General features: G+C 31.5%; 1 protein-coding gene across 1 annotated transcript; it reads right to left on the bottom strand.

Annotated features, from left to right (window-relative positions):
- Positions 1-10,966: 10,966 nt before the first annotated feature.
- Positions 10,967-22,282, bottom strand: LOC124544470 (U-scoloptoxin(01)-Cw1a-like). The gene is made up of 4 exons (XM_047123039.1): positions 22,111-22,282; positions 15,310-15,516; positions 11,574-11,716; positions 10,967-11,169 (listed from the first exon to the last, which is right to left on the bottom strand). The coding sequence occupies exons 1-4, from the start codon at positions 22,195-22,197 to the stop codon at positions 11,067-11,069; spliced, it is 540 nt and encodes a 179-aa protein (XP_046978995.1). The 5' UTR covers positions 22,198-22,282; the 3' UTR covers positions 10,967-11,066.
- Between the last annotated feature and the right edge of the window lie 1,116 nt (positions 22,283-23,398).

Below are 23,398 nucleotides of genomic sequence, written 5' to 3'. Positions count from 1 at the left end.
ATTGATTTCACCTCAATTTATCCAACAACTGAATTGTATTATATAATACAATTACAGCCTTTAGTTTTCTAGGCTTTCCGCTAGACCAGCTGTTCGTGGAACTTCACAGGCGTAGTAATCGAGGTAATGGATGCTGATGCCCAATACCAGCTACGGGAACTAGGCCTCATCGGTGCCTGGTATTAATTAGAACCATTGGACTAACGACGGACTGAAGGATCAACACTGCTTTTGTAAGTTTCACTGGTATTTTAGCATATCTATAGGACGGAATATGACGCTAAATGCAAAAGCATTACTCACAAAACGTAAACGTAATTTTGAGAATATTCTTACAAAATTTCAACATAATGTTTAGGCTTTATAAAACAATTTTTGTATCATATTTGGTATTATTAATAAACAAAAACAATCGCATTGTAGATGTCGTGTGTTCTCTAAGAAGTTGTAGCATTAGCCTAAATATATGCCGGTCATAAACAAGAGCGCAACGCCATATATTTTTATATCCTTAGGTAGAATAGTCTGGGAAGATTTATACTGCCTACAGATTTTATATCGTAAAATACATTCTATTTTGTACGTTTGTTTTAGCTGATAAGTGATTCTACTTGAATATATATAATGCTGTAATGAATAAAACATATATCATTACTAATATTTTTAAAGCAAAATTAACTCTGTTACTTGGTTACCTCTAACTTAAACTTCCGAACCGATTTCGATAAATTTCGGCATTAAGATAGGTTGAGTTCCATTGATAGACATGGTAGGAAGTTTTGTTGTAACAGAAATAAACCCTTAAGAGTGTGAATTTTTGTTACGATGGTGGAAATTATAACTGACCTTTTTCTACCGTATTTAGTCACCACATTGAGGGACTAATTTTAGTAATTCATATCGTAGATAGTCTACTAAATAGATTACTTATTAATTATCACAAATGCAAAGTAATAGATTTTGATTTCACTTGGTATGGAGTAAGCTTATGAAACGACATAGGCAACATGTCTAATTTACCCCTTGCGGGGGCAAAATTGTGGCTTAAGATTTGAGGGCTATAAAATTTCGCCTGGGTAAAGCAGCGGGTTCATCTAGTTTTTACATGAACAGTAAAAGTAAAGGAACTAAAATAATGTTAACAATTAAAGTTATTTTAATATTTAAGGCGATAATTTTACATAGATTTATCTTTAAAAGATTACGTGGATCTAAAACGAAAGCGGGTTGAGCTTCAGAACACTATGGTGTTTGTTTTATTTTAAGATTTGACTATTAAAGTGCTTAGAGAAATATTACCCCCTCAAAAGACGTTTATCTCTTTCCAGGCAAAGAATTATTGTTTTGCCTTCTTTTATTATATACAAAGACTAATAATGAAATAACTTTACTTATAGTTGCGTCATAACATGATAACGCAACGTACATAATCAATAAAATACTCTCGTTTTACGTACTGTGAAATGGGAGTCATAAATAAGAGGTAGTGCTAGCAGATAAGCGTGGATGTATGGAGCTTATAAAGCGTGTAAGGTGGGTTCCTTGAGGCGAGATTTATAGCACTTATGGGCGCTTTGTTGAGCACTCAGAACGTAGGCTAGTTTGTATTTAGTGTGACGTCATTAACTACAATTCATAAAAACTATTAATGCACATATATTATGATTATATATACGAAAATATTCAATTCTTTGGAATGCATGCAGTTTTCCATAGATTAATTAATATTGATAAAATTAAAAATATATTGTCTTTAGACGAATGTAACTATAGCAAAAAGCAATATATATGAATGTTATATAAATAAGGTTTTACTATGTTAGAAATATCCCTACGGAAATCTAGCTCGCGATTATCCCAAACAGCTCTTTTTACCCGACTGCGGAGGATATGTGAATCCATATACTTATAAGAGTAACTGTTCATCCCCCAGAGCTTCTATATCATTCATTATCGATGTTACGTTAAGCTATAAACGTTATGGACATTGAGTATAATTTCATACTAAATATTGTATCTTATTGAATACTCAAAGTAAGTAAACATATTTCTTTAAACTGGAACCGAATGAAGGTTAAACATAAAATACTATTATTGTTGTTAAGTTTACATAACATAAAATCCGTACGAAATATTTATTATGTAACGCTTTAATTTTTTTCTTTATATGAAAGACGTATAAATCAATAATCATAATATCTTGTTTAATAAATCTGTCCATCGTGATGTGAATCTGTGCCGTGATTTACGAATACCTGATAAATACAGATAAGGTATCCAGAGCACAAATCCCTGATGCGAACCAATAGCCTGCGATAACTACGGGATGAAATATATCATATTTAATTCTTTAATGGGCGTTCATTCCATTTTTTACAAAAAACTTATCGACATTCAGCATATATTCGACGTCCGTTTTATCTTTATTAATAATTTCGTGTATTCTGTAACAAGGAACTCGAATCTCCGCAGAACCTGAGTGTAACATGTCAGAATATGATACATGATATTCACTATAATAATTATGAAATAATTATGAAATACGTATCAAAATAGCGAATCATTGCGACATCAGTTGTCACATTTCACGATTGTGATACGATCTGAATTCTTACAGAGTCCCACTGCAGGCTTAATAAAAAAAACGATCAAAACCTATCGACAATTACAATTATTTTTAGACGACAACATATATCCAAAATTCATATTAACGAAATATTTTGCTGTTAAATCCATGAAAAGATAGATGAAACATCAACAGGCGGCTATGTTTGACGTTTATGGGTGCGTTCAGAAAGCTTTGTAAAGTAGTTTTTACCACCAAAACAGAAAATTTGATAATCACTTAAATTTATAAAAAATATATATGAAAAATAAATAATAAGTCATTATATTTTATTACACCAGAGCGAAGCCGGGTTTTTTTCCAGTAATGCAATAGTTAAGTGTGTTATCAATCATTGTTAATAAATGCAAATAAAAAAAAGAAAATCGTTATCTGTGGAAAATATTTATTACTAAATATATTTTTGTTACATAACATTACCACTTCGCTATTCACTTACTGAATCTTATCAACATCTTCAATCCAGGCAAGTACTTGTATACTCTATTTCCCTTTGGTATGCTTTGCTAAATTGATACACGCCAAGTTCATATCTTAAGGCGATCTTACCGGTGGCGTTCGGTACTTATTGCACTATTATACGAAGTCCAACTACTGATATTCTTTCAGCAAGACTTCGTTTTTGTCCTTCGATTTATTCAAATACGTATCTTGATTGAAAATGCAAATTGATTTATTAAAATGAAAATGTTTTTGACGTGTGTCCGTAAGCCTCGGTATCAAAGCTTCTCTAATTTTCCTATGTCACATTGGATACATTACATAATAAGCTAATGTCACGTCCAACTAAACTTAAAGCTTGTACAATGAGTGGGCACGACATTATCAAACCCGGTCCGAGCCAACTCGACCCTCTAGGCAAATAATAACAAAAATAATCAAAAGTAATTTCTATTGAAGTAGACATATAACATTTTCATAATAATTTATTTAGTAAAGGTCTTAAGTCCGAATGCGACATTATAATTAAACTCCTTTACCTTATTCATTCATATATACAACTAATAAAAAAAATCGTAAAAAAACTAAAAACTTCTGTAAAAATCTCGCATAAAAATTTATCGAAAAAAGGAATTTATTTGACCCATGTTTCATTTCCCGCTTTGCAATTCTGATACTTTTCTTGGTATGCGTACGAAATAATCGAAAAAATATTATTTGCAGAATTTAATAAATGTTTCGAATAAGTACATATACATGAATATTAAAAATAACGCTTTTCATGATAGATTTATGACTTTCATATCAAGATAAGTCATCGGGTGTTATTCATAAAAAAGTAGTGTGTGTCCTGCTTTTGGGTTCAAAATTGCTTCATATCGCGATGGAAATCATCATCACATTCGCATTTATAATATTAGTATAGATTGTGAATTTGGCAAGTTTTAGTTCAGATCATAAAACAAAAGAATAGTTGTTGATCTAGAGAATATCAAGAGGTGTTATTATGATTATTAATTTTATTGAAGTATTAAGAAATTGTAAATAACTATACACACTACCGGGAATTTTCATTCACTTTTTATTTTCCATTCCCTTTTATTGCTGTGCTATAATATTTCTCTCAATCTGCCTTTTGTTTCATAATCTGAGCGTAATTATAATTAATACTTTAATAAACTATGTATTCACTTTTTGTGCCTGATTTTTGTTTTGTGTTGATATTGCTGACTTCGGTTTCATGTTTTGTTATAAAATAATCGTTTTCGAATTCACTGTTTTTGGGCTTCTTTCCAAAAATTATGGTTAAGGTATTATGGTTGGTTTTAATTGATGACGTTGAGGTGCATAAATTCGCCCATTGACTGTGCTAAGACTAGGAGCAGCATGTTAAATATGTCCACATACTGTCTTCGTTAGAATCTTCAATGCAAATTCATCTCGCAAAATGTAATCGTTACGACACGTATAATTTTAATATATTACTTTTACGATACTCTAGGCTAGCATTGAAACGTTGTACAGCATCATTACAAACAAAATAAAACATCTAAATATTGATTAGGTCCTCAGATTTCAATTTATGTTACTTTAATAGCTGACTTGATGGTAAGACTTTTTAAAAGCTCATCATATCACCTTTCTTATCTATCACCAAACATCAATGCTTAATGTTGTGGTGCGGTTAAAATATATATATAAGCTAGCGAAACTCCGCTGAACTTTGCTTAATTTGTGTTTCATGTGCTTAATTTGTGTTTATAATTCACCTCGAGGTATCGTGCATGTGTCTAATTTCAACGAAATTCTGCCTCATGTGAATCCACCAACTCGTATTGGAGCAGTGTGGTGAAATATGCTCCTAACCTCCTCAAAGGGAGAGGAGGCCTCAGATCAACAGTGGGAAATTAACAAGCCGAACATGTTATTTAATGAGTCAGTGTAACTACATATACAGGTGGCAGAATATCTTAGTTCCCAAGATTAGTAGAGATTTGGTAATATGAAGAATGAGTAATCTTTTTAAATAACCAATGTTTGTGCACAATGGTGATAACCATCAGATGGCCTTTTAACCAGAACATCAATCTATGGTATAAAAAATAATAGTAAGTAATAAAGCGATATCAAATGTTACAAATAGTGGATATAGATGATGCTACATCCGAAATTCAAATGCTGTCACCTAATTTGCTTCCGAATATAGCACGGAAATGGGTCAGGACGCCTTCAGCTTTCACTTAACTCGTTGCGCGAGTGACACTAGCTATAAATTCATACATTCATTTGATACCGTTTTCCAATTTATTAAAGTTATGTTATTTTATATGAAACTTCCATCTTTAACAGCCTTTGAAACCTTGTTATCAAAGCAAAACCAATATACTTGTGTACAACCAAAATAAATAAAAGCACCAATCCTCACTTTATCCAGGATAACTCTCGCTATTGGTATTAGATGCAAGTTAATTATTATTTAGCTACTATCAAAGTCAAAATAGGTATGTTTTTTCCGCTCATAACAGAACGGTCATAAGTTCAATATGTCGATGTAAAACTACAACTGATTTTGAATATACTCTTAGATTTTAGAAAAATACCGGCATAAATATTCCGTATGTAATAGTTTCCAAAAGTTTAATCGATAAATTCCGAGCCTCTGGGCATAAAACTGCCCAGCTCTTCTGTAACCAGTATAGATAATAAGACAAGGTGTTTCCATTTTTTATGATGTTTTTTGCACTATTACTTCAAGATCTAATCTAAATCTATGTGTCTAATTTAAACCCAATTTAAATCTATTCGTTTAATTTCATCGAAATTCTACCACATAAGCTCCACCAACCTGCATTGTCACAGCGTGGTGGAACATATTCCAAGCCCTCTCCTTAAAGGGAGAGGAGGCCATAGCCCGGCAGTGGGAAATTTACAGGCTGTTACTTAACTTTACTTTTACTTAAAGATCCAAGTCAAGGTCAACTGCAAATGTGACAAAGACATAATTTGGAACGAGAGATGAATATTTGGTAAGTTGGCTCGCTTCAGATTTTCGCTGCGGTTCTTAACATTGTTATTCAGATATGAGACAGCTGACCTCATTTCCAGGAAACCACTGCCAGCCTATTAAGTCTCTTGCCATCCTCTATCTTAACTCCACGGGTCTCGATAAGTGCAGAAACGTAGTGCACGAGTCATTATTAGTCTATTAAATATTAACAACCAGAAGTAGAAAAGAACAAAATAATATACAACACATATATCTTATAATTCAGAATACTTGACAATTGAAACTTTAACATGTGTATACATAGTTCTATTCTTACACGTCCTAAAACCAAGACAACTGTTTTATTAATAAGATGAATTATTACGAATTACAAAAGTAATCTATGCCAATATTTATAATATTAGTGGAAGTAACTCTGTCTGATTGTCTGTCTGTCGGTCTTTCACGACCAAACCGACAAATTTGATGTGAAGCAAACTTGAATCCACGAAAGGCTACTTTTTGGCCTATACATCATAACCAACCCCTAATCGCGAGCGAAACTGAGGATGATAACTAGAAAAATATAATTTAATGATAAAATGAAAAATACAATGAATATTATTACAAAATTAAGTATCGTCCAACGCTCGCAAAGGCTGGCACAAAAGTCCGTTTGATGATGTCGTGATCCCTCTAACGTAACTTCTTTCATTTACCCGACGCTTGTCAAGCCTTTACAAATAATTGGAGGGTAGTTAATGCTGACTATATATCTGACAGTCTGAAGGAAAAGAATGAAATTAGTTCATGTAAATGTTCCTACTAACTATCTTATAAAGGAACAATGATAAATGACTTCAAATGAAAATTCAAGCAATGACGTAAAATTAATACGGTATAGAATCACCATATTAATCCCAAATTTGTAATATAAAATAAAAATCATACGTACTTCTTGTTACTGATAAAAAGAGATAATATATTCAAAGCGAGCGAGTTTTTCATCCTTACATTATGATTTGACGCTTACAGAAGCAGGAAAAGAAAATCACATATTACATTTCAGTTAATTGGTTTCGAGATATATCTTTTACATTAAAAAATATAACGCGATAATACTGCTTCAATTTTTATTGTACTTCTCTTTATTTATTCACTAAGTTTAGGTGTAATGATGGAGTCTATTTTTATTTTTTAATTTTCATTGTTATTAAATCTATACAAAAGTCTGTTAAGTTTTAATAAAGTGGATAGTTATAGATACTTCCACTTCATAGGAAGAGGAGGCCTTAACCCAACAGTGGGAAATTTATAAGCTGTTGTTGTTGTTATGATGATCTTATTATTTCTAGTCTTATAATCAATACTACATTTTATTAACCTATTGGATGAGAGATACCCAGCTAATACTACAATTTCTGAACGTATCTGTAAATCAGGAAAGAGTAAAGTAAATTGGTTGACTTGGTAAATTTCCCACTGCTGGGCTAAGGCCTCCTCTCCCATTAAGGAGAATGTTTGAACATATTCCAACACGCTGTTCCAATGTGGGTTGGTGGAATACACATTTGGTAGAATTTCTATGAAAAATTAGACACATGCAGGTTTCCTCACGATGTTTTCCTTAACCGCCGAGCGAATTAAAAACACAAATTAAGCACATAAATATTCAGTGGTGCTTGCCTGGGTTTGAACCCGCAATCATCGGTTAAGAAGCATGCATTTTAAGCACAGGGCCATTCCATTTCGGCTCTCATAGTAATCAGATCGGCGCTAAAATATTAATATTGTACAATTGGTCTGAAGCAATTATCATAACTTCTTAACGACATCTTCGGACTTCGCGTTATTGCTTAAATTATTCGTAGGTAAAAAAATATAATATAACGTGAAATAAACATTTTGCCGGCTTCACTTTCGCAAACATTTTGTCTGTAATTTACCGGAAACAAGGAAAATTTTAATGAAAAGGCTAGTGGCTGGAATTATTAAGTTCCGTTTCAGTCTGATGCAGCGTTTACATCACGCGAAATATATTCATTTGCGTACACAGAAAATGAGCATCACATCGTTAACTTTAATGTGAAGTATAATTATTAATTTTAACAATTTAACCATTTATTTTGCTCGTGCATACATTCGATTCTATAATTATTTATGATTCCATAGTGTGGACATGTTTTTGCGGCATCATTACTTTGAAAATTTCGTTTCGAAACGTAAGCGTTTCTGGAGTCATTTACTGATCTAGATAATTGTAATCAATTATTTACTAGGCGATACCAGTCTATTGATTCATTAATGATATATCATGATATAGTGATCGAAATTAAATATGATGTCTTTGTGGCATGTATAGTACGACACAACTTAGAAGTAGCATCGGCAAAATTCGAAAAACCGATCACATCCGAATTAAGTACGCTGTCCCAAATTATCAATATTTATTTCTTATGTCAATATGATCTTTACACAAACGTAATAACTTAAAATCATATGACATAACAAATTCGTCGATTTACCCGCACTTGCTTTCTCAGGTAGAACTGACGTAGAATCTATAGCAACGAATAGCGTCGAATGGCGCGATAGGAAGCTTTTTCTATTTGTTGTATAAATCGAAAGCAATGGGTTTTATTGAATTTGCCGATGCTACATCTAATTTGTGTCGTAATATACTCTGTTATCTCAAGTCCCGGGCCAAACCAACAAATTATCATTGGGTATTATCGTTAAGTAATTCTCAGTAGCAAAAACAATTTGGGAAACTGACTGTGTTAACATTTCCAGAAAGCATATAAAACGACTAAAGTCCCAATTGGTCAATTTTTATTAATAAAGAAATAAACATCAAAAAAATATTGCCTTCGCAAATTAATCGGAGTTAGCATTTGCAGTAAAATGTTATTAGTGTAATTAATGGTGATGTATATTTTAAAAGGGTAATACGTTTGGGTATCGTATGTATTTCATTAGACATAGGAAACATGACCCAGACTTTGTATCGCATTAAACTATTTATATCGATTATAATTAATTTTTTGATTACTTAATTATTTTTTTTAATTACTAACACTTCCAGAAGTTCTTCTAAAACTGATGATTCATGACATGATAGAAGTGACTACTTATACTAGTATAAAGTCAATGAAGCAAAGGCAGAATGAAGGAAAGTATGCCACGTCTATTAATTACGAATAAATAAAATAACAATGGGCTATGTAGTACAACAATTACGAACTAACTAATAACATATGGTATAAAATAGCAACATTTTAATGTTTCACAAATGAATCATGAAAACTCGAATTTAAACCCGCATTTTTCGAATAAGATTCACGTTATCGTGGTTATGTGTCTTAAAAACCAAACTATTACAACAATGCAACGTAGAGATTTCCTTTAAAGCTCGGTCTTACCAACCTTGCCAATTCTGTCATTCCATTTCGCTTCGTTTTACTATTTAGTTTACCAAAAGTCTTACAAATAAACACTACGATGTTATAAGATTGATAATTCGAAACGAATATACGTTAAATTATTGGTAAGCTAATATGAGGGACGCTCATGTTTACAAAATATCTTAGTATGCCTGAGATGACTGATGTATTAATAAATACAGCAAAATAAAAAGCTAGAATATATTTACTAATGATAATTTAATGGGGAGCCGCGCGCCTTCGTGAGTGATCAGATCTTTACGAGTGACCAGTTAAACATCGATTTATCTCTTTCTATCATAAGAAGCTTATTTACGAAAGAAAGAGACAAAGAATACCTTAATCATCAGAGGTTAATAAGTAAAAAAACAATATGAATGGGTAACTATTTTAATGACATCTTATATATTACAATTTGAATTTCTAACTCCATTAAAGTTATGAGTATTATTCTAATTTGTAAACGTCTTATTGCAAAATGTTATGATAATGATTGTGAAATTGTTGTGAATGCAAATATGTTATGAAATAAAGAAAATGATTATTTACATCTTAATAAATATCAAAATGAATAGTTTATGAAACGATGTATGATATTTCTGAACTAGGAATTTAGTGATATATAATTTTAAAATTAGTATTTTTACAAACAATACGCGGTTATATTTCTTTATACGATTCCGCTAAAATTTAACTATAATGTGTTATATACATACACAATAATATACTTCATTTGACCAAGGAAAATACTGCACATTTCTTTGCTTACATTTTTTCTAATCTATAAAATTATATTGGCAAGTTCAAATAATCCCGTAATTCCTGAGTCCACGAATTGGTGATGAGATGAAAATTGAGCGTGTCTTGAGTGAGTGGGAAATAAATACAACAAAAAAATGTCGTCACCACAAATATTATTACTTTCAACATAATTATTTACGCTTTATATTATACTAAAAACGGATTTTTTTAAAACATATAAGTAAAGTACGACACAACTTAGATGTAGCATCGGCAAATTCAATAAAACCGATTACTTTTGATTTATACAACCAATAGAAATAGCTCCCTATCGCGCTATTCGACGCTATTCGTCGCTATCGACTCTCGCGTCAGTTCAACCCGAGAAAGTAAGTTTATCTAAATCGACGAATATATTAGGTCAAATGATATTACAAGTTATTACGTTTGTGTAAATATCATATTCAAATAAGAAGTAAATGTTGGTAATTTGGCATAGCATACTTAATTCGGCTGTGATCGATTTTACGAAATTTGCCGATGATACATCTACGCTGTGTCTTACTATACTTATAAACATTATGAAGCGGATGTTTTTTACACATTGATTTTTCCGACAGTCAACTGTCATCTTTGATTTGACATTCGAAGGAAGAGATTTTATTTTTAGCTTTTTAATCTGTAATTAATGTTTATAAGAAAATACGTTATATTTTCATGATATTCTAAAATCAATCAATATTAATCAATAACTTTATTACATAATATATTTTTCTCATGTAATATATAACTAAAACCTAATATACGTTGGTGACGACACTGTAATAACCTAATCGTGTATCTTCCTATAGTAAATGCCGTGCGGCGCCTCTTGTAGCTCCTCGGGTTTCGGCTTTGGCACGTACGGATTCTTCAAGGGGTCTGCGTTCAGTCTGAAAGTAAATATTGATATTTAATATCACTAACCGGCTTTAAAGTCTTGTATTCAATTTCAATTTTTGTTTGTTTTGAAGTTATTTTTGAGCAATGAATTATGTTCAACTAAGATAGAACCGCAAGAGCCCTTTTATAAATGAAAAATGTAAAGAAATACTATAGCACCTGTCTGAAAAATATTGTGTTACATTTAAAACTGGCCTAACCCACGTTTCACCCGCATAAAATTTATAAAACTGTATAGCACACAAATCTCTATACAAACATAAAAAATATTTCATAAATAAGACAAAATTGTACCAAACAACCCATTATGTATAATAAAAAAATTACCTGTCAAGAACAATTGTCTTTGAAAAATTTAATTCAAATTAAAATATAATTATATAATTTTCATTACTTGTAGTGTTCAATAGCCTTTGAACAGTCCACGTTGTACCACCAATCACAAGCGAACTTGGTCTGATCGAAGAGGGTACCGTTCGTGCAGAGGAAGGAAGCGCCCTGGTGTCCTTCACGGCCATCGTGACACACGTGGTATGCCTGTTATAAAACAATAAAAATCAATAAAAATCGCTGATAACAAGTATGTTCTGCAGTTTATGTAGTGGTTAGATTTTCTGCCGCCAAGCAGCGATACTTGGTGTTGTTCTGTTCAAATTTGCCTGTTCGCCTACCTATTACATAAACGAAACCCAAAACAAATAAATTGGGTGATTTTATAAAAAAAAAATGTAGATAGCAATCTAAAGTGGAATAAAAACAGGTCAACTGTTTCCACTCTCGTGTCTCGTAAGTAAGTAAAACTTGAGTACAATTCTGTTAGAATTCACTTTGTATGTCACTCGTGATAACTTGAAAACCGCACCAATATTATACATTAACACCGCAACCGCAAAATTCGGTTATTAAAAATAAGGATATAATATTGAGATGTTATAATAAATACTCCTGGGTCATTTAGTTTTGCCATTTACTTTAATTCTTCCGCTAAAGTCTGTCCGTGTTATTAAACTCCGTTTAGAGAAAATATTTTTAATCCGTTGTTTTTAAAAGCGTTACAGAATTTAAATAAAGGCACGCCGATTCAATTCAGATTTATACCCTTTATGTCCGATTTTGATTCCTCTTTCCCTTTCAAGCATTGATTCTCATGAAAATTTCGGCTTAATTAATTTCCTAGAGAAATAACGCGATTGAAATTATAATTTTGGATTACGAACCTCAGAGTTTCAGGTTAGTCACGGCGGCGCTAACAATGTCTTCAAAGTTATTCAATTTAGGGCAAATTGGTTGGCCATAGTAATTTCGCTACGTGGAATTTCGCTTAAAGAACATGATTATTTGGAGATCGAACCGAAAGTTCATTGACACCGATAAGGAAGTTTTGAAGGGAAATCTTATCGGTATTTCAGTCTTGGATTGAGTGAACGAATTCAAATGAATATACTTTAACTTTTTACAAGGTAATGTTGATGAATGCGATATTATTATATCGATTTTCTTAAGCAATTAATTAATGATTTGCTTATACGTGTATAATTGCAAACATTAATACCTTGTGCGGATTCGGAACTTTATTATATAAAGGTACTTTTCAAAAAATATATACTAGGATTTTTAAAATAAAATAATTGTAAACTGGTTTACTTTTTTGGTTGCCAATATGTATTAAGATGAAATATTTTTTAAACTGTTAAGTATACAATTAAACAGTCAAACAATACAAAGAATAAAAATTACTTTGTAATAATACAAACCTGTGTACATACAAATACGCCTTTTAAAAAGAAACTGATCAACACTTAGTATAATTATTAGTAACAATTTAATGTTATTCATATCAAAAATATACTTTAATTAGTATTTATTAACGATAACCGGGAAGAGTTTCATGAAAGGTCAAATTGAAATGGTCACATGCATAATCTAATTTCAAATATTCAATTTTCCTAAAACATTGTGATTCTTGCAATGATCCCAAAAATAACTAGAACGATCATGAAAAACCTTCCTTATATCCCAATTATACGGTCCTTTGCAATCGTCTAAGGATTTCCGCGTATTTCAATTTGTCCGACATTTATATAGTACATCCCACACTTATTCATCAAACCTGTATATTTTTGACCGAAAAAATATCCTGTAAAGCCAACACAGTTGTGATTGCTTGTTGATTTTCTCTCAGGCATGTTATCATCAATTTCGAAATGGTTGTATGAGGTTACGACAATATCAATTGAGTAAATACGAAGAACCTTGTCAAAGAAACTGCAAGGGAAACGATTATTTTCAAGTTATGGCCAATAATGTTGAGATGTAGGTGATCGTTTGACATTTAATACATTTTTGCAATATATATATATAGTAAGTTAAAAATGAATATGGAAATCTTAGAAATAAACTGCGCCAAACTTACCGAATATGAGTAAAATTTCATAGTATTTTCGAATGTACCGAATATATGTGCTGTTTGTACACAAGTACAGTGACGGTGAAAGTATGAAAATAAAAAAATATGTTTTGAATAATTATATTCTTATATTGCTACATTAGGGTAAGAAGCCTTTATATACAACAACAACAACAACAGCCTGTAAATTCCCACTTCTGGGCTAAAAGCCTCCTCTCCCTTTGAGGAGAAGGTTTGGAACATATTCCACCACGCTGTTCCAATGCTGGTTGGTGGAATACACATGTGGCAGAATTTCTATGAAATTTGTCACATGCAGGTTTCCTCACGATGTTTTCCTTCACCGCTGAGCACGAGATGAATTATAAAGACAAATTAAGCACATAAAACAGCGGTGCTTGCCTGGGTTTGAATCCGCAATCATCGGTTAAGATGCACGCTTTCTAACCACTGGGTCATCTCGACTCGCCATAGATATTGTTTTTGTCTTTATATAATAAAGCGAGATTATGTATAGTGAATACTTGTAACTCAATTTCTATTGCATTTTTACACCATCCAAATCAACCATACAATCCAAACAATAGTCACATAAGTTAATAAAAACTAAAAAACCGACTCGTCCTTAATAAATTGGTAAACGTTTCATCTCAGTTGACATTTACAAAGACAAACGCAATTAAAAGAGGCGAACAAAGACAGTGTAAGCGACGTTCAAGCCATTAACTAGAAACTCGGAACAAAAAATTCAACAGAATGCGTATATATCGTGCTAACGTTTCAAAATAGAAAAAGAATCTACAATAAATATATGTGGTATATATTCTCCGATTTCCGAAGGTTTTTTCTTGTTATAATAGGCAGGAAAGCAACTGCCATCTGTTGTTAAATGGTCACCACCGCCCATGATGGCGCTCAAAAAAAATTAGTAATCATTCCTGGGAATTTTAGGAACTGAGATGTTGTCCCTGGTGCCTGTAGTTTCACTGGCTCACTCACATCTCAAATCGAAACACAAACATAATCCAGTATGTTGGAGTCGTACAGTACATACTGATTGTTATTTGAATACTGTATTTGTAATAACCAGAACTACATATGTATGTCAAAAATATAGTACCTATATGTTTGTATTGTGTAGTCACTTCAGTGTTTAAATAACGTTTGATACCATTTCCATTCCACCAAACTCTTAGGGAATTTATTCGATGAAACTTTCGACTCAAAATTTTATCTTTACACATCAAAGACCTCTTTTACAATAATATAATATCCTACGATCTTTTATTTTTAAAATTATTAAATGTAAACCAATGTTTTCTTAACCGAAATCTTTATAAAGGTTTTTACCTCTTCAAATAGGATTAAATTCGCCTGTCTCAATTTCAACCTTTTTTAGAAATATGTTTAGTATGTAAGTCAAATTTTTCTCAAAAATAAAACGATACGAATTCAAAATCTTTAAGTTCCAATAAATTTATGGGAACAATGCTTGTGGCGACAATGATTAAGGTTGTGGAAAAGATGGTTCCATAACTACTCGTTCTGGTGCTGCATGGGGAGCGTACTCCCTCTGCGCTTCAAAATCAAAATCAACTTTATTCAAGAAGGCTTTTACAAGCGCTTATGAGTCGTCATTTAACAATTAAGTAAAGATTTATTTTCAACAACCATATAATACGAACGAACAACTAATTGATGAAAAATTAAATGATTTTCTTACTTGGCATCCAGTTTCAACGTTCGCGTACATGCCAGGATGAACTGGCACATGAGAGCAAGAGAAGCCTGTCTCTGGCACGGTGTGATAGATAGGGAAGTCGACTCCTGGTGTGCCGGGCACGTTGCTAAGATCTTGTGGCTTCTCGTGTTCCCTCAGCGGCTTCTTATATACTGCTTGTTCATATTGGAACGGATAGGGCTCATACCGCTGCAAAATAAAAAATACCTTTTAATAAACGTAGATGATGAATTTATTATTTTGACCGTCCTCAATATCCTCGTAAACTTTCTAAATAGCTCAAAAATCTTTGAGTGAGGAGTCATTGAGAACATTCGCCGCACTGCAACAGTCCAATAATGCGCAACCAATAATAAAACAAGTTGTAACATAATATCAGTGAGAGAAAAGAATTAAGCATTACAATGTTAAAAAGTCTTAGATTTTTCTATTACAGGCGACTGCTGCTGGTTGTACCCGCCGATTGTAAACCCTTAAATACTCTATAATCGAAATAATATAAAATATAACAGCCTGCAAAATGGGCCATCGCTGAATTAAAGTCTTCTTTCCTATTGAGAATATTTGGAACCCATTCCATCGCGCTTAAGACTCACGTGTTCCATTAAAACAACTCCGTTTTTATGTCTATTGACTTTTAATTTATGCATATATACGAGTGTGTTTATTATAGTGTAAACGTTTATAAGCAAATATTTATTTGTACTTGCAAATATGACAACTTCAATTTAGTCATGGGATTACAAAACAAAACGTACAAATTGCTTATTTTTGAATGAATTCCAAAAAAGCTCTATTTATATTGGGACAAGATTTAAATTCGATTGGATTTGATGTAATATACTTAAGGCAAGATCGGGGCCAGCGAAATGTCATGATTACGTTGGCAAAATGACCTACCTTGAGTGAAAGGCGGGCTAAGAAAGATAATTGTGTAATATGTTATATAACATGTCGTCAGCCTTGACTGAATTCTAAGTTAGGGTTCAGTTATGAATGGCTAAAACTTTACTCATGTGAAACCATCTGGTATTACTTATGAAATCCTTCTAAACGATTCAATTCAATGATCTTTATCGTATTATTTAATTAGCTTACAAATATTATATTTGAAGACACATATAACACGACATTTCATGAATGATAAAGATGAATACTAGAAAGACTAGACTTAATTGTTCTTCCTAAGCTTTAACACTTAAATTATAATAGCAAAATGTCCCTTTCAATTTTATCTTGTGAGGTTGTAAATCTTGGTATCCGGGGTTTGCATACCGGTACAAACTTTTGTATGCCGGTTAATAAGATTTTCTGCAAAAAGATCTCAATAACAACTCGAAGTTAGGAAGTTGTTTGTGTTACATTTCTATTCATCAAAACATATCAAGCTAAACCATCTTAGAGTAAAAAAAACAACTAAAACGCTTGCAGCTTTGATTGACGAACGTCGGAAACGTTTTAATCTATATCAATATTATAAATCTCAAAGTAACTTTGTATGTCTAACTGTGGCTCTTTCACGACCAAACCGCTAAACCGAATTTGATGAAATTTATACTCCAAACCTAAACCCAAGAAAGGACATAGGCTACTTTTTTGCCATGCACATAACAACCATAAACGCAAGCGAAGCCGCGGGCGACTACTTGTGTAACAGATTTCACACGAATTATGTATAGAAATTTGACACTTATCGTAACAACAAAAATTTACAAAGATAAAATAGCTAGTTCGTTTAATGTTGTCTTAAATTTTCGCAATTATTACACATTGAAATAAACCTAGTTATAACGGATTTGGATCGGATCACGGGTAGACCCGTGACCACGAACGCTGTAAAGTGCTCGAAACGTCGGGACGTCAAAAATAATTTATATACGCGATTCAAATCCGTTATAACTAGTTTTATTTCAATAGCTAGTTCATTGTCATTTAGTCCCGAATTCATTTTATCTTTTTCTAATCGCGGGGATCATTCAAATGGCGGAAACTATTTTATTAAGAACACAAGCCATGTATAATTCTCTGATTTATACTTTGCTAAATATAGTTATTAAATCCAAACATTTTATAAACTAAAGCATCTCTTATTTTATGAAACGATTTTTTCTAGAGATGTAAATGAAAGACACATTTGGAAGTCGTCATCATAGACTCTTAAAACATTTGGCTGATGTAGTTTTTTAAATCATCGCCGAGTGTTATAAAAAATCTATATAAAAATATTCTTTATTCTAGTAGACTTTTGAATCTTTACATTATAAACTATATGAAGTAACTCTACCACCGGTTTAGAATGTAGATTTTATCGAGAAGAACGGGCAAAAACATCAGGAGTTACTCACTTTCAACATTTAATATAGAAAGTTATATGTTATATATCCTGTCTGAGAGTCAAAAAGCATTAGCGGCAGGTTATTTTAATATCTATAATCTACTATAATATAAAGTACAAAGCATAATTACATACTTATATTCGTCATAACACGGCGCCTGTTACAAGTAACGCGCCACAAAAATTCCTGATGAAAAGTGGTCACCAAGCCACATAGACAACAAACAGAAGTCGTCGCTACGTTTTACTAATTCAAGAGAGCACAACGTTAGCGCGATCTAACTACGTACAGCGCCATCTAGTATTAAATAACGTGACTTTTATGTAATGTAAATTTTACAAATGATTTGGATTTATGGTGCAGATTGATAGTTACGAGCACACACAAGTGATTTTATACACTTAATATTATTTGAGCATATACTCGGTGGTGAATATCAAAGTGAACATCTAAAAGTATTGGAAGAAAATTTGACACTAGAGTTTTAACTAACCCCTATTCGAACAGCAGAGTTGTATAATAACCTGAATTTGTCCTCGTGTAATAAAAAGGGGTCAGCCTTGGGACATTTATGAGCTGTTGTTGATAACCATCAATGCATACATCCATACATATATGTATTTGTATTCTCTGTTTAGTTTAATTAATGTAATTCAATATCTTAAAGTTTAAAAAAATATCCGAAATGAAAGGATTGAAGTAACCGTTATAGTATGACCAATTTTATTTAAATACGTAAAAAATACCCAGCACATAAATCACGAAGATATTTACTAAATCAGACTTCCGGCAAAATAAGTATTATTTGTGGAAATTGTTATCGATATAGCAATTTTATTTTCTTTCGTTCTCAGTATCAATAAAACTTATTTTTGTTCGTACTCCTAAGATTTTACGCATCGTTGCTCCGATTGCGCTACCGTGAAGGTGTCTGCCATTTATCTATACAAAACGTGGCGTGCCGTTCGTATCGGATAATTGCTTACAAAAAATTAACGAGCATTATACCGCAATTATTATAATTATTAAATAATAATTAATTTGGAATTAATGATAATCACCGTTATTATTATACTTCACTTCTAAAATTATTCGATCGTACGGAACTCATATAATATTGTTTAACGCAATTGACGGTTGAACGCGTTACGTATTGCTCCATTTCGGAAATGGTATACAAACTTGAACCTTTATGTAATTGATATAGAGACTCGTTTTATATACAGCCGTTTTCCTAATACATATAGTATTATATTTAGTTGTAATTTATCAAACTGTATCAATGACTTACATATGTGGAATTTTATTAATATATTGCTGTATCATATACATTAATTATCTTAAATCAGATATTATATAAATATTACTTTAAAGAAAACATATGACACAGATTAATCGATTGATTATTTAATATATAGACCAAGTTAGATGTAACATTTTTATCGGTTTGATTTAATTTTAAAATAAAAAAGGTGTTATATATTTTTGAGATAGAAAAATTAAATATTAAATTAACAAAATACATAATTTAATTTCATGCTTGTACAATAAACATACTTTGTAAAATAATCCGTTTTGTCTTTTTCTAGAAACCATGTGTTTCAAATGTACACAACTGCGGGTTAAGCAACGGCTACTGCGCAAGCGCCGGTCGGCCGTGACTAGAGAAGGGTTCTGTCACCCAATCCCTTGCCTTATACGTGTATCTAGTCCAATCTTAATTTCTTTTTAGGGCTTTACAACATACGAAATACTACGAGATACCTTCGAATTACAAGGACGAAAGGTATATCTTATAATTTCTTTAACCATTTCATATCTTTCATGCAAATTTACTAATATATATTATGAACTAGGTATCTTAAGTATATACCTATACTATATATCTACTCACAGATCTTATTTACTAGATATTTGGTCAATAACAATTGTGTTCTTTTCGAAAATTATCAAGACGAACGAGAGTCTCGAATTAATTAATTTACATGTTTTTAAGGTTGTCAAAGATATAACTTCTATTGCTAAACAAAGGTTACAGTTTGTGCCGTGGTGACTGGTGGTCATGTAGTTATGAGACGTGATTATTAACTGATAATTCTAAGTTTAAACCCTGGGAAAGTTATTTTGAAATTTTTGTTTTAAATATTTCTCTCTTGCTTGGCTCTGAACTCTGCTCGTAAAACATCGTAAGGAAAATTGCATGTATTGGATGTAAATCTGTATCCACCCAGCAAGGAAGCAGAGTGGTGGAGTTCTATATCATAGCCTCAAAAGGCCTTAGCTTAGTAGTGAGATATTAACAGGCTGTAACTTTACTACGAAGGTACGAACCCAAAAATTTCGCAGTAACGCCGAACAAAGAACAAAGAGGGAAAATTTTAACTTAAGAATTTTATTAGTTTTCAGAACAACTTTTCTTATTTTTCGCTTATTAGTTTTCCCATTTATTCTTAAAAAATAAAATATGAACGAATGAAATTGTAAGTCATTCATTCGATTTATCAAAAAATACTTCTAATATATTTCAAGATATTTGATTATATCTACAATCTACATACCTGAAAAAGATTCTTTATTCAAATTATATACGTTGCAAGTTGAATTATGCTTTTTGTAATGGAGTTTAATTTCCAACAATTAATTGTTTAGTAATACTTTTGACAACTAATACGTTCGCTGTTCGAATTTCGAAATACATGTTGTCGATGTTCAAAATAAAAACTACAGAGACCCGAATTGCGCTTCCGACACGCACATGACCGCTTTTTGTTTTCGTTCTACAAGTTCGGCAGTTTGGACAAATTGAACACGTTTTTCTGATTGGTTTTACGAATTGTGACATTTGAGTTAAAAGGATAAATTATTTTAAATGGAAAACAAATTACAGATACGTCGTTTAAGATGAAGTGCTTTTGTTTTATATTTGCTTATTAATATCTCAAGGTTGGGATATGGCCTATTTTCTTCTAATGAAATTTACTTGGCAACTATGAGACACCTGCCAATTACATTTTATTCATGCAATTATCAAAATGAGTATAGCAGAGTAAAGAAATTAAAAAAAATAATTATAATGACAGTGTTGTTAAATTCCATTTAATTCAAATAATACATTTAATTAACGATAAAACAAATATCATAAAGATCAATTCTTAAAAAGATTAAAGGTAACTTTTAATGAGGTTGTATATCTAAATTGTTTCAAGTTACATTCATTAAATTTTATCTTTATTTTAAGCTAAATATATCTTAGACAATAACTCAAATAAACCAAGAGGATGATGAGAAAACTTTAATGATTAAAAAATATGTCATGAATTCGTTTATAATGAAATATATAATTTTGATAGGAATCAAATAAGCGATAAGGGCGATTTAAGAGCAGTAAATACTGATAAAGATCCGTATAATTTTTAAACTTCGAAAGACGGTGCGTATTTCACTTGAAAGTTTTGATATAATTGGCGTTCGGACTAGAATTATGGCAATAAAGGAACAAGTTCTTGCAACATCTATAAGTAATAACTTTGCTTCTCATAAGGGAACACTAACTTTCGCAATTTTCCTCGGACTACCCTCGGAGCCCTTCAAAGGCGAATTACCGTTGGTTAAATTTGCTCATTTTCGTAAGGTCTGTTTTTTAGTTTCATTTCTTTGATCAAGCTTCACAAAGTGGAAATTGTTTGAAACTCCAGTACCGTCAAATTGGTATTCAGAGGTGTTAGCGAATTCTCACCTTCGGGTACTGAGTTTTTTTTTCAGTCAAACATAACGTTTGCTCAATCATACCGCGTTTGATGTTTGATTTTATGCGTTGTCTGAGATAACGTAATATATGTTGATTTTATTGAGTAGTTGCTTATTACGCCATGTTTTATGCGTCTTAATCTTTTATGACCGACATGTATTTAATTTGGTATAAAATTGGTTTTGTCAGCAACATTGTGATAACATAAGCCTTAGATGGTATGGTTACATGAATATTTTGATATTTGTCCCATTGTATTCAGCTTGTTTCAGAGAAGGTTTTACAGTGATGATGAATAGGCTAAGTTATTCTAAGATCTTTAATTGTTTATCGTTATGTTTTTTTTTTAATTAAGGGATTAAATTAAGCGAACTTGCCAAAAGCAAAGAGACGATAAAGATTTTATAATGTTAATTAATCTCTGTGAGCAATAGGAACAGCTGCTTTTATTGTTGTTATTAAATTTGACATATTCAAGAGCTGTTTATGTATATTAAATTTGAAAGATTCAAGAGCTGTCTAAGTAGAACTAATCTAACTATCACACATAATTAAAATATTATTTTTTATAATATAATGTAATAAACAGCAGCATATATTATTAATTTATATTTGACACAATTTGTTCAAATATAATTTAAGTATCGAATTAATAATGGCACAATTAATAATTTAAATGAATTCATTCAACAAACTTACTTGTAAGTATGCCGCATCAGATACAAGACCACAGAGCAGTGCCCCTGTTAGAGCCCGCAGCACCGCTTTACCCATTTCTCCACACATATTGATTTTAAATAAACTCTCTGTATCCGATCTACACTGCACAAGCTGTTCTTTGCAACTGCGAGTGGACGTTGAGGCCCCCACTAGAGAAGTAATGATAAGTGGAAGGGTTATCCCACCAGTTACTCGGTTCAATAACGTAATAGTTTAATTTTTAATATTTACTTGTTACAAAATGCGGCTTCATATTTGAAAGGTGGTCCTATCGAATTAGATAATAAAATATGTAAGTTACGATTTGAAATCGAACTATAGAATCGTTTTTACAAAAGGACTATTAAATTAATATAAAATATGTGTTATTACTATTAAGACAGGGCATTACAAATCTTCATACGACTATTTAAAATAACAGTTGTCAGCAGACTTATAAAAACTCATTAGTTTTAGAAGTCATTAGTTTGTTAAATAGGAATTGAGATCACTCTCTTATATTTAGTGCTTACTTTATAGTCTGAGAGCTTGTTATAAGATTGAATATTTCCGATAAAAAAAACAAGTTATCCAAATACTTATAATTAGTTACATTATAATTAGGCAATATTTTTTAACCGTATTTATAATATTTCATTTAAATACTTAAAATTAATTTAATGTTTAAATGTTTTGTTTTGTATATTCAAACCTTCAAGTCCTTCGTTCGTGCGATGCGCTTGCGCAAGTGACCGGTCGTGTTTTCGCTACAAAATATTTAAAAATAATTTAATATGTATATAATTGTTAAACCTATTAATTACACAATGAAATATGTTGTAAAAAAATATCTCACGACTGTTTAAATTATTGCTTGTCATCAGATATAAAAAGCCGTAAGCTGATAAATAAGTACATATATCTTGTTACATTAAAAATTATTTTAATAATTTTAACATTTTTTTATAATTATATATAACGTCAAAAAAGTGTCAATTCGCTAAATTCCGTGCCATTGACCCATTTCCCGCTTAGTTTATGTCGGTGTTGCTAGTATAACACTTCGACTTGGCATTTTCTAAAATTTTAAGTAATAAAATAAATTACATTTATTTTAAAGATGCATTAACACAATTATTAAAATAAGATTTTAATCATCCAATTCGTTTGTTGAATTTTATTGGAGGTCATTTCAAATCGTTTCAGATTAATTTAATAGCTGTCTTCCAGTTTAAAGGTTAGTTCTTTGATGTAGGTGTCGGAGTCTAGTTATGATAAATTTACTTTG

The sequence above is a fragment of the Vanessa cardui genome, chromosome 4 (assembly GCF_905220365.1).
Source record: "Vanessa cardui chromosome 4, ilVanCard2.1, whole genome shotgun sequence".
NCBI classification, from domain to species: Eukaryota; Metazoa; Arthropoda; class Insecta; order Lepidoptera; family Nymphalidae; genus Vanessa; species Vanessa cardui.
This window is presented reverse-complemented; position numbering and strand designations above follow the sequence as displayed.

Bases quoted from the DNA above. Each gene is read 5' to 3' on its own strand.
- LOC124544470 (XM_047123039.1), bottom strand. From the start codon at position 22,197: ATGTGTGGAGAAATGGGTAAAGCGGTGCTGCGGGCTCTAACAGGGGCA. The intron at 15,517-22,110 runs GTAAGTTTGTTG...TTTATTTTGCAG, and splicing joins CTGATGCGGCATACTTACAA to CGGTATGAGCCCTATCCGTT. The intron at 11,170-11,573 runs GTAATGAAAATT...ATTTACTTTCAG, and splicing joins AAGGCTATTGAACACTACAA to ACTGAACGCAGACCCCTTGA.